At 39.8% G+C, this 12727-nt stretch overlaps 1 protein-coding gene across 1 annotated transcript in view; it reads left to right on the plus strand.

The window, feature by feature from the left end:
• srbd1 (S1 RNA binding domain 1) overlaps nucleotides 1-12727 on the plus strand; it is a 52389-nt gene that overhangs the window by 7516 nt on the left and 32146 nt on the right. Inside the window, exons 10-14 of the mRNA XM_028006489.1 lie at nucleotides 3971-4074; nucleotides 4386-4493; nucleotides 4974-5131; nucleotides 6032-6122; nucleotides 6275-6382. Coding sequence (XP_027862290.1) covers nucleotides 3971-4074; nucleotides 4386-4493; nucleotides 4974-5131; nucleotides 6032-6122; nucleotides 6275-6382 — 569 coding nt within the window. The remainder of the gene's footprint in view (nucleotides 1-3970; nucleotides 4075-4385; nucleotides 4494-4973; nucleotides 5132-6031; nucleotides 6123-6274; nucleotides 6383-12727) is intronic.

A 12727-nucleotide genomic window follows, 5' to 3' on the forward strand; every position in this document is an offset into this window, starting at 1 on the left:
GTCAGACTGGGAAGAAACATGATAATTATTTCCATGAAAGCCTTATATAAATTGACAGCAGGTTTCTAAATTCATCTGAAGTCTGTTCAGGGGAAGCTCTGGCATTCAGCTTGTCTGAAAGTATAATGCTTATGCCAGATGTAATTCCATTAGACTTGATTTGAGTCCTCTTCTGGAGGGTACACATTTACTTTATAGCCATAAGACCCCAGCATGCTCTGCAGCATGCCAGAGCAGATTTATTGAATGTGGAAGTGGGCTGCTTTTAATGCGATTTGCACCATGATCAAACAGGAGTTTAGCGCTTCTGATCGGGGTTCGCCCGCAGAAGAGCTCAAGCAATCGGAAACGCTTCATCAATTAAAGAGAAATGTTTGATAAACAGGTGATGGACAGTAACTTTGACTTTCACATCCACTCAACTTGCTCAGGTTGTGTCATATTGCAACCGTAAACTTCAGTTCACGTGACTTGGATTTTATGTTTTATGCTAGAGATTGGACAAAATTTAAAACTGCAACAGACAATTTTTAAATAAAAATTTTAATTTAAAACATCTTTTGCATGAAATAGCAAATTAATCTTTTTGACTCAAATGTTAAGATTATAAGAAAGCAAAAATCTAAATATTTGAGTCTGGAGAAGTACGGAATATTGAAATGGAAATAGTTTAGGAAACATTGATGGTGCCAAGCGTAACAAAATTCAGCAGACGGCTTGATTCCACTCTAATAAACCACATTTCCTCTGTGCCAGCAAGGTCGAGAAAAGTGCAAATTCTCTGTGAATGTTTGTCAGTGTGGTTGCATCTGTTTGTTCTTGATATGGCGGATGGATGGATGTGTTGATGACAGTATACCTCTACAGACCAGATGAGCAAGAGGAGGAGACAGATAGGGGATAGTTGTTGGCTGACTGCCCTTACTTTGGGGCTGCGGAACGGATTAAGGAAAGCAACAGAGGAAAGATTGTCTTTCTGGTCTTGTCAGGATTTGGCCAGCACTTGGCTACCTGTCACTGCTTGGCATGTTTAATACATAAACATATTTACACTCTGCTTCACATCCCTGTTTTGTATCACGCCATCAAACTCTGATAGAAACTGAGAGATTCATAGAGGAACACTAGCTGTGATCTATCCTAAGTAAAAAAAAAAATAGAAAAGAAAAAAAGCACAGGATGCCATTTCTTTAGTCAGGCCATCACATTTAGAGCCTAACAAAAACATAGATAAATTGCTTAAGGGATTTATTTTTTCTTAAGTTAGAAGGTTTTAAGAAGTAGCATCTTGCTTCTTAAGATAAGTGAGGAAAGCTTGTGTTTTTCATTTTAATATTCATTTTTTAAAGAACTGAACTAGTTATTATAGGAGTATTTTAAAGAATATAGTACAGCTTTTTTTTATTTATTAATTTCAATCTTTATGGTATTTACTTTTAAATATAGGTTATATTTTGATTGTTAGTTATTTTACAATATAACAATTGAATTAATCACTTGATCTTGGTCTTGGTCATTTTACCTAGATGAACAGTGTTAACCTGGATCTTAGCCTATAATTCTTGACAGCCATGTTAAGACAGTACAACATGTGTCCTTGTAAAACGCCTTAAAAAATCCTAAAAAGAAATATAAAACTTTTATTTTGAGGAAATTTTTTTCTAGGGAAAAACTAGTAAAAACCTCACTGCTGTATTCATTTGTCTTCCATCGGGCCACAAAATCTTTGCCAGCAATAAAATGTCTTAAATATTCCTCTTACTCCAACTTTTATTGCTCTACATTTGGAAGTGCCTTTGCTAAAACTATAAGGATTGAGCTGAATTGCATTCGTCCAGGCTGATCAGGAGTGTTTGTTGCCAAAAAATACATTGTATCCCCTTCTCATATTATTAAATATTTGGTATTCATTTCAATGGAAGATATGTTAGAGAAAAATAACACTCTTGCATCACCTTACAACACCATTGACTGTAGCATACATAATAACTGCATCACAAAAAAAATCATAAATCTTGAACATGTCAAAAATTGCACTGCATTTGTATAACAGTTCACACACAACGTGTATCGCACATGTATGCCACTGCAACAAAATCAAACCCAATAATGACATTACATAATCTGATGCTATGGTGCGCAGATATTGGGGTTACAAGAGCTTGAAACTATAACTAAAACTTGTGGCTTCACTTGCAGTCTGATTTATTTGGCCTGGCGTTATCTGAGCATTATGCATTATGGTATAAATGAGTTACAAAAAATAACTGAACCTTTAGAATAGAGGTTTTGCAATGCAGTTTTAAATTCACTAGTTTTGTTACAGTTGTGGGTTGTCAGAGATGTGTTTTGCTTGCATTCCTTGACAATATGTTAAACCTCAGAGGTTTGATGAAGATAGTTTCAGAAATCTCATCACAAGTTGTCGAGGAAGCCTTGGGCTGAAACATGCCACCAGGAGAGAAATCTTAACTTTCATCGTTATTCAAGCGATCTTTGCTGATTTAATCCTGGCTCCCGCCATTAGCTGTGTTTTAAATTTTTACCCTTGTGTGTGCGCGTGTCTGTGTGTGTTGCATATGGGTGCGCTGCATGCACCCAACAGTGCTGCTGAGTGGTAATGGTTGTGGCACGATGGGTGGGGGGGAAGGCCTTGCGGTCTCAAAGCTGATGGTGGCATAGTGGTGGCATTTGTCAGCTCGCTTCTTCCGCTTGGGCTCCAGATTGACGTCTTGCTTCTTGGCCCTGTTCTGTGGCAGGCTAAAGGTTCCCGACTGAAAAGGTCAGACACTTACTGCTGTTTGCTTAACAGCATGTAACAGTTCCTCTCAGGGGGGAACCAGCACACAACACAACAGGCCCGACCACGGGACACACTCCTGGGCTTCTAACTTTTTATGGAGATGTGAGGGAGCTAAGGAATTTTCTTAGATGATTTATTTTAGAATGATTAGTGCACATTCTTATTTTTGCAGACGTTATCATTTGAAAATGAGGAGATGAAGGAAATTAGTATTTTACATGGTGTACTTTGTTAGCATTTGAACTATAACCATAAAATAAATGTCCTCAAAAAGATATATATATATTGGTTTTAGAGGTAGAGCTGTTTAAATAGTGCTTTGAAGCATTTTTCCTTTTTGTTAGTTTTTGCTTTTTTCAGACTTTAATAGTTTTTTTTAGCTCAAACTGAAGTTGGAGCTTTCTCTCTCAGTATTTTCTGACAGATTGCAATTATAGCATGTTTTCGGGAGCTTGAAAAAGCAAAGCAGCAACAGGAAATCATAATGTCATCGTCATGTTTGACTGTCTGTATCATTTTGTCATTCTGTAATGCTTTGTTCCCTTTAAGACAGTTGTAAAGGGAAGCACACCTTGTGAAAACTTCAACTTTTGTCTCCTCAATCCATATATTGTCTTCCTATAAGCTGTTGAGATAATAAAGACATTTGTGAGATGTGCCTTTGTTTTTTTTTTCTTATTTGGTCAGCAGTCTTCTTTTTCTTCCTAAACAATTTTTGGCAACTTTTTTTCTTGTTGAATCTTGATCTTAATTGAGGTGGGTGTTCTGGGTTTTTTGTGCCCTCCTGGACAAATTGTTGACACACTGGCCACTCTTGAGAAGTTTCACCATCTTCCATTTTTTTACTTTTGGCACCTTTTCAGACAAATTGATGTCATTTCTCAAATGTAAGATCAGGCATGCTGTGTTGCTTTTTGAAATATTTTAGCTGATCTCTGCATGGCTTCTAATTAATACATGTATTGATTGTACAGCTAAGGTTTTAATCAGAACAAAATTAAATAGAGAGAGGAGCTCAAACACAAGATGTGTGTTTGAGCAGTTGTCAATGTATTGCAGGTTAAAACATGGGTCTTTCTGAAGGCTGTGAGTTTCATAATCACATGGGGGGACATATATCTGTGTGGAGATGTGGGTGTTTTCACTCAGAACTGTGTTTGTGTTCAGACACTGGCGATTAACCGAGGCGAGAGTCTGAAGATTCTGACAGTGAAGGTGAACATTCCTGACAGAGTGAAGAGCGACTTTACTCGATGGTGCATCAACAACAGGTCAGAAACACAATAATACAGAGAAAACTTTGCACACACAGACAGGCCTGTCTGCAGTGGTTATATAAGGTTGCAATAAAAATGTTAGGAGGAGGCTGCTCTACTCTCCTTCATGATACCACAGAGTATGACAAACTGTTGTATCAGTAGAAATATGGAGAATAGTAAGAAGTCTTTGTCTTGAATTACGAATGGGCATTAAAACAAAATATATTTCATGTTTCTTGGTGCTGGATAAGATTTTAAAATGTGTTCTGATCTAAATAGTTTTGAATGGACCAAAGCACTTTTGTTACTTTGTTTTATTGCAGGTGGAGGCTAAAAACATTAGCAAGAGAAGAACTTAATGCAATCATAAGAAATGCAGTAGAAGACTCGTACAAAAGGCTTATTTTGCCTTTTCTCACTCGAAGCTACAGGTATGTTTCTTAATATCAGTTATTGTCTGTATAAAATATTTTTTCTCTTAAAAAGATTCTAAATTAAGACAAAGTAGAAATTGGTGTACTTATTATGCAATTTAGCAAACTTAAGCACAAGTTGAACATTTCAACAAGATTTCTCTGTAGATGACAGCAAAATTATTTAAATAGGATCCTTGGTATGTGTAGAATATGCATCAACAGGCACTATTTAAATTTACAATAGCATTTTGAAAGGTTGTGAACTAATTAAGTGGTTTCATTCTTTCTGCACATTTTTAATGCTTGCCCTTTCTTCTTCCCCTTTAAAAAACTTTTTTTGTACATCTTAAAAAGAAGTACAAACAATTGTTGTATTTTTTGTTAAAATACAACAAGAAATTACATATTCCTCTCCTTTGTACATCACATTTTTGTAATATCTTTACTTTGCCATTTTCTAGTCTGATTTTCTCTCCTGTTGATCCTGCTTCTTAGGACTAAGCTAACAAGTGCAGCAGAAAAGGAATCGATCGCCATGTTTGTTCGAAACCTCCGTCAGCGCCTGTTGGTCTGTCCAATCAGGGGAAGTGTCATAATGGGGGTGGACCCTGGCTTCACACATGGCTGCAAACTGGCTATCCTCTCTCCAACAAGTAAGGGTTCACTCTAGACATTGCAAATCCCATAATATTTATTTTTCTATCAAGAAACATTTGGGAACTGGTATTTTGACCTTAAATATCACAACCTGGTATTGTTATGTTTTACTTTGACAGTTCCATAAGGTATTCAACAGAGAGTTCACCCAGGACATTGATTAATAAGGGAAATGTTGCCGCCTCTGTGGGCAATTTTACAGAAAGACTGCAAATAAATCAACAAATTTATGTTGATTAAACTTGACACATTGTTAAATAATGAGATTAGACCAAATCTGAGCTCTTTACCTTAATTAAAAGGTGCATAGCCTAAAAAAAATGGTCTGAAAATAGGAAAATATTTGAATTAAATATGTTGTACCAACATGCAGCTACATTTGTGTTTTAATTATGTGATGATGGAATAAACTCTCATAACTTTTTAGCATACAATTTCAGGAAAGCATCTGTAACATTTTTTATTAGAGCATGTGAAAAGAAACAGAATCAATTTAGATTTGGTCCTTATTAGAACAAATCCAATAAGTTTCAGCAGCAAATTAACAGCAGAAAAAAATCTGTCATTGCTGTATGTCATATCTGTTTCTGTATAACTCCATGTCATTCTCACACTTGCCTTGTTCATTATCTTATCTCTAATCTAGATTTCAAATAGTGCTAGATAGTGCTTCTCTCAGAGTGTGTGGCTTTACACTGTGCAGACTGTTTTGGGGCCATCATGGTAATAGTTGGGCGTATTGAGGAGGCTGCTTAGATTGTTACATTATTTAATTTGAGCATGTAATTGTAGCCTCATTTCATAAAGTCCAGTAAAAATATTTAAAACAATAAAATAACTTCTGTTGTTTGTTATTCATCAACTATTCTGGGTTTTTTCTATCTTTCTGTTCTAAGGTCAGATTCTCCATACTGATGTTGTGTTCCTGCACAATTCAGGACAGCAGAAAGAAGCAGAGAAATTGCGCCACCTCATGACCACATACAGGTATTACTCCTATGTCAAACGTGGAATTATATTTCGGGCATGAACTAAACTGGATATGATGTTGCTCACAAGAAAACAGTATAATTAACAGTATTATTTTGACAGATTATTTTTTTGTCTTCTTACCTTTTTTTCTCCGTTTCATCAAATAGCTGCACCAAAGTCGTCATTGGTAACGGTACTGCTTGCCGTGAAACTGAGTCCTTCTTCACTGATCTGATCTCCAGACGTTATTTTCACCCACTGGACGTGTCTTACTGGTAAGGTCTTAATGTAGTACATACTAATTACACATAAAGCTTGATATAAATACTGTACTGTAAATATGTCATAAACTATAAAATCTGATACTACAGTGTTTTCCCAGTATTTGCAAAATTGAAATGTAAATTCAATTTACATTTCAATTTTTTGTGTTTTTTTTTCCTCAAAAAAACACCCTAATAGTTTTTTTCTCTCTTGTTGCTATTTTGCAACTTAATTGCCACAAAGTGAAGCCAATCAAACTTATTGGCATAGATGGGAATAAATTGTAGTTTTATTGCACTGCTTCTAAAATGAGTTTCACTCTTATGCATTATTATATATTATTGTGAAACACACTGCACTGCATGAACTGCAGCGTATGTGAACCACCCATTTATTTTCTGACATTCATATGTTTGAACTTTAAACATGAGCTGTTCACTGAAGTTGTAAAGATTTAATTCTGGTGCTCAAAAAGTTGGACCATTGCAACCATCCACATTAGGAACGTATTGGTTATATAAGTTAGGATGACATATGGGAAATTGATCTAATTTAGAAAGCAAATAAATTTCAGAGAAAAAAATGCGTGGTTGAAACAGAGCAAGAAGGGACTTGAAGTGCAGGCAAGCCATCAGAAATGTGTGGGGGAAGCAGAAAAGCTGGATGAGATGGAGGGAGACAAATTGGAATGTGTCCTCAAGTGAATACCTATTAAAGCCATCTGGAGTTCGTTTCACTTCAGTCCAATTAAACAGACGTTTTGTGGTCCAGGTCTCGTCTGTAACTAAATCCAGTCCAAGCTTCAGAATACAACTGCATAGAAGGCCTGTCCAAGCATAATAACCACTGCCCGCCGTTTGCACCATCTCCTTTATTCACTGCAGAGTTCCATGTGTGTTTGTTGACTTGAGGTTAGCAGGGGGGCCGCAGACTAAATTCATTCTGAGCACTTTTTGAATGTTTGCAAGAGTTTCTCTCCTGTATTTTTAAGTTCTTACACGTAAAAACACTTTAGAGGTCACACTGTAGGTGCAAATGTGAATTTCAATTTTTTTTTTAACATGAAATGTTCCTTTCTAAAAGCAGAAGCAAAGTGAAGCATTTGCCAAGTTAACGTTCATTTGATCATTTCTGCATAGCTCATATTTCTTGTTACATCTTTTGAAAGTAATTTGTAACTCTCCTCAATACCTTCAGATGATTTAAATGTCTTAATTTTTTCGGATCTTTCTTATGTACTGTTTGGGATTCATGATTTTTACAAGACAAGATTGTCCTATAAAGACTGAAACACAATTTTAGTAATAAACAATTCTTTACACTTTACTATAGCTTGGTTTATGGGTGAAAGAACTACAAAATTGTACATAGACGTTATAAGAACATTGTTAAAATATTATTTTATTCAGATATTAGTCTGCAGTTGTACCTTTTAAACTTTTTTAGCCTCAAGGAATGAACAAAAGAGAGAAAAATAACTTTAAATTTAACATATCTGTGTATAATTCCAAACATTGTAGGCTGTGTCTTAGTTTTTATAGTATTTTAGTATCTTTTAAAAATGCATTGAAAATTAATTATTAGGAGTGCTTGACAGAAATGTATTTATTACACAAGCATCTTCATGCAGCTCCAGGAATACAAGAGACTGGTCAGGTGTAAAGTTATGTAAAGAATAAAAACAGAATTAAGTTATACAGCAACGACTCAGACTTTGAGACTTTCACACAGCACATTTTTTCTGAAAATGGAAAGTTTGGCATATCTGAGAATTAACTAAATTAAACAAAAATGTAACTTTTTATGTGCCTAATGCTGGTAGATATTTCAGAAAATGAATACTGCACATCCCACTTGTCTCATCACACTATGAAACAAGGTCGTTGCACCTGTTTCAGTGAATTCTAAACATTAGAGATAATTTCTCTCAGTGTTAACATCCACTTTCAGTGGCTTTCTTTAGTTGCTTTTTAAAGAAAGCAACAGAATATATCACGATAGCGACATCCATGTGTGCAATATTCAAATCATAAAGGATTATTAGGAGTACAATTGTTTGCTGACAATGTATTCTGCAGTTAATTAAGCCTCATCCTGCTACTCATTCCTCCTTCTCTGTCAGCCTTGACTGCAGTAGTTCATTAAAGCCCTCAACCTCATTTACGCCGTCTGCTTCCTGTCTCCCTGTGAGCCTTCATTGTCTCTCCTCCCCCACCCGTCGCTGTCTCCCAACCCTCGTCTCTCTCTTTCTGTCTTTTTGCCTCAATGCACAGCTGAAATGACAGCCAGCAACGGTGGCCTGTAGGAAATCCTTCCTTGTGATTTGTGTGTGTTTAAGTGTGCTGGGGTTGGGCACCTATGTATAAAACTGTGTTTTTGTTCATGTTACCAAAGTTTGGGTTAGTTCTTTAGTAAGATTTGTGGACTATAACAGAGGTTCATGCATATATATATGACTTTTTTTTTTTTTTTTTTTAGAATATCATCAAAGTGGAAATGGAACTTTTTACAAGTGCTTTTTGCTTTTTATTTCCCCAAAGTATAAATATTGTATTTATTTCTGCTAGCTACTCTTCAAAATAGGAAATACAAGAGAATGTATCAGATGGCTGTTCACTGTGGGTCAGGTTCTTCTGGGGGTTTCCTCCTACTAAAGGAGAGTTTTTCTTTCTGCTGATGCTACAATCCTGCTGAGTTTGAGGCAATTCAATTGACTGTCCACTGTTGCTACATGGTCGTTCATTTCTTTTGTAAAGTGCCTTGAGATGACATTTCTTGTGAAATGACCCCATATAAACTTAATTGCATAGTGTCAGTAAATTTTGTGTGATATATAAAATCTGGTGCTGTTGTTAATTTCCTTAATTTCCCTGTAAAATCAGTTGATATAGGCCTCCAAGAATCTCCTGCTCCAAAAAAGCTAAAATACATTGACAATAAACAGAAATGTTGACTTTGCCTTCTGTCTAAATGATGTGTAAATGTGGTTAAAAGTCAAAGATGGTAAGGTGTTTGCACAAAAACTTCAACTGAAGTCTAAATGTAGTTAAAAAGTTGTCTAAATACAGTTTTTGGTGTGTATTTCAAGGCCAAATAGAGACGACAAACATCAGACATAACTACTACTTAAAAAAAAAATCCATAGGCATCCATTGTTTCAAGGGCTAAACTCAACAACTCTCTTCTCTGACATTGCTTGTTTAATATTAACCATAGTTTTTAAAAACTATTTTATTGTGATTAGTGTATGTATGTGAGGCGTCAGAGACCAGTCCAAGTTACTGCGGTTAGAGGCTTAGCTAAATAACTCTCCTTTCCATTGGTAACACACAGAGACAGTGACAATAAGTCCTTGACTATCTTGCCCTCTGGCTTACTTCTGTTGGGATGAGATCATTATTACTGGCTAGCTGATGGACCTGGAGGACAGCGGTAAGGAGACTGGATTCATGACTTTATGTGGGTTCGGGTATGTGTATCCCCTGTCATGTCCTGTGTCCAGGCATGCTCCCAGGGGCCAAGTTGAGAGACTGATGAACATACAGTGGCAGGACCAGTGATGATTGAGCGAGATCCAGGCTCTCAGTACCCCTAGAAAGGTTTGAAGGTTGGCTAGATGGAGGGACAGATGGATGTAGAGGCAGGGAAAGGGCTCAGCCTTGCTACGAGGAACATCTTTATTTCAAAAGGAAAATGAACCCATGGGTGAGTGATAATGAAAAGGTTATGTCTTTGACTTTTGAATAGAGACTGGAGTATTTGTGCTGAAGTGTTTCATCTCTCTCTCTATCTGTCTATCCATCTATCCCTCTTTTTAGAAGAGCAAGTACAGCTCAAACATTTTGAATATTAATAACAAGTTGAACATGTCCGTCATTCATTTCGAAAAGCGAAACTCGCACATTACAAAGATCCATTACTAAGAGAAAAAGAGAATACTTTAAACAGAAATGTCAGGCTTGGTTGGGTCTATCCATCCATCCATCCATCTTCTTCCGCTTATCCGAGGTCGGGTCGCGGGGGTAGCAGCTTCAGAAGGGAGGCCCAGACTTCCCTCTCCCCAGCCACGTCTTCTAGCTCCTCCGGGGGAATCCCGAGGCGTTCCCAGGCCAGCCGAGAGACATAGTCCCTCCAGCGTGTCCTGGGTCTTCCCCGGGGCCTCCTCCCGGTGGGACGTGCCCGGAACACCTCACCAGGGAGGCGTCCAGGAGGCATCCTGACCAGATGCCCAAGCCACCTCAACTGGCTCCTCTCGATGTGAAGGAGCAGCGGCTCTACTCTGAGTCCCTCCCGGATGACTGAGCTTCTCACCCTATCTCTAAGGGAGAGCCCAGCCACCCTACGGAGAAAACCCATTTCGGCCGCTTGTATCCGCGATCTCGTTCTTTCGGTCCTGACCCAAAGCTCATGACCATAGATGAGGGTGGGAACGTAGATCGACCGGTAAATCGAGAGCTTCGCTTTTTGGCTCAGCTCTCTCTTCACCACGACGGACCGGTACAGCGCCCGCTTGACAGCAGACGCTGCGCCAATCCGCCTGTCGATCTCCCGCTCCCTTCTTCCCCCATTCGTGAACAAGATCCCGAGATACTTAAACTCCTCCACTTGGGGCAGGACACCCCCCCTGACCCGGAGAAGGCACTCTACCCTTTTCCGGCTCAAGACCATGGCCTCGGATTTGGAGGCACTGATCCCCATCCCGGACGCTTCACACTCGGCTGCGAACCGATCCAGCGAGAGCTGCAGATCACGATCTGATGAAGCCAAAAGGACCACATCGTCTGCGAAAAGCAGAGATGAGATCCCAAGGCCACCAAATCGGATCCCCTCAACACCTTGGCTGCGCCTAGAAATTCTGTCCATGAAAGTGATGAACAGAATCGGTGACAAAGGGCAGCCCTGGCGGAGTCCAACTCTCACCGGAAACGAGCCCGACTTACTGCCGGCAATGCGGACCAGACTCTGACACCGGTCATACAGGGACCTGACAGCCCGTATCAAAGGGCCCGGTACCCCATACTCCCGGAGAACCCCCCACAGGGCTCCCCGAGGGACACGGTCGAACGCCTTCTCCAAGTCCACAAAACACATGTAGACTGGTTGGGCGAACTCCCATGCACCCTCCAGGACCCTGCTGAGGGTGTAGAGCTGGTCCAGTGTTCCACGACCAGGACGAAAACCACACTGCTCTTCCTGAATCCGAGGTTCGACTATCCGACGGACCCTCCTCTCCAGGACCCCTGAATAGACCTTGCCAGGGAGGCTTAAGAGTGTGACCCCTCTATAATTGGAGCACACCCTCCGGTCCCCCTTTTTGAACAGGGGGACCACCACCCCAGTCTGCCAATCCAGGGGAACTGCCCCCGATGTCCATGCGATATTGCAGAGTCGTGTCAACCAACACAACCCTACAACATCCAGAGCCTTAAGGAACTCCGGGCGGATCTCATCCACCCCCGGGGCCTTGCCACCGAGGAGCTTTTTAACCACCTCGGCGACCTCGCCCCCAGAGATTGGAGAGCCCAACCCAGAGTCCCCAGGCTCCGCTTCCTCAGTGGAAGGCATGTTGGTGGGATTGAGGAGGTCTTCGAAGTACTCTGCCCACCGGCCCACAACGTCCCGAGTAGAGGTCAGCAGCACACCATCCCCACTATAAACAGTGTTGGTGCTGCACCGCTTCCCCCCCCTGAGACGCCAGATGGTGGACCAGAATCGCCTCGAAGCCGTGCGGAAGTCTTTTTCCATGGCCTCTCCAAACTCCTCCCACGCCCGAGTTTGGTTGGGTCTATGTTACATGTATTAGTACATCAGTAAGCATAGAGGTGATCAGCTGTGGTGTAACAGAATCCAAGGTTGCTTTGATAGCTACCTTCAGGTCATCTGCATCATTTTGTCTGATGTCTCTAGTCTTTCTCTTGACAGCTCAGACCAATTTGCTAACCAATCAAGAACAGTACCGCCATGGTCATTGAAACAGCTTTAGGTACCTTTTGCAGTTTGGGCCGATGCTAAGTCCTGCTGGGAAAGAAAATCAGCATCTCCATAAAGCTTGTCAGTAGATGTCTGTGCTGTGATTGTGGATTTCAGAAAACACATCAGATAAGCATCGGCAGATGACACGAAACCCAAAACTTCACTGACAGCAGAAACTTCACACTGGACATCAAACAACATGTACTCCACTCTTCCTCCAGATTCTTGGACCCTTGATTACCAAATGAAATGCAAACTCGACCGCAATCACTACACATACTAATGCTGCAGACACAACAATGTCCTGTTTGCTTTGTTCTGTGATATTCTATTATGCTCTAGGACATCTAGGAGACATTTCAGTAATGTTGAACCCACAAGCG

The sequence above is a fragment of the Xiphophorus couchianus genome, chromosome 22 (assembly GCF_001444195.1).
Source record: "Xiphophorus couchianus chromosome 22, X_couchianus-1.0, whole genome shotgun sequence".
NCBI classification, from domain to species: Eukaryota; Metazoa; Chordata; class Actinopteri; order Cyprinodontiformes; family Poeciliidae; genus Xiphophorus; species Xiphophorus couchianus.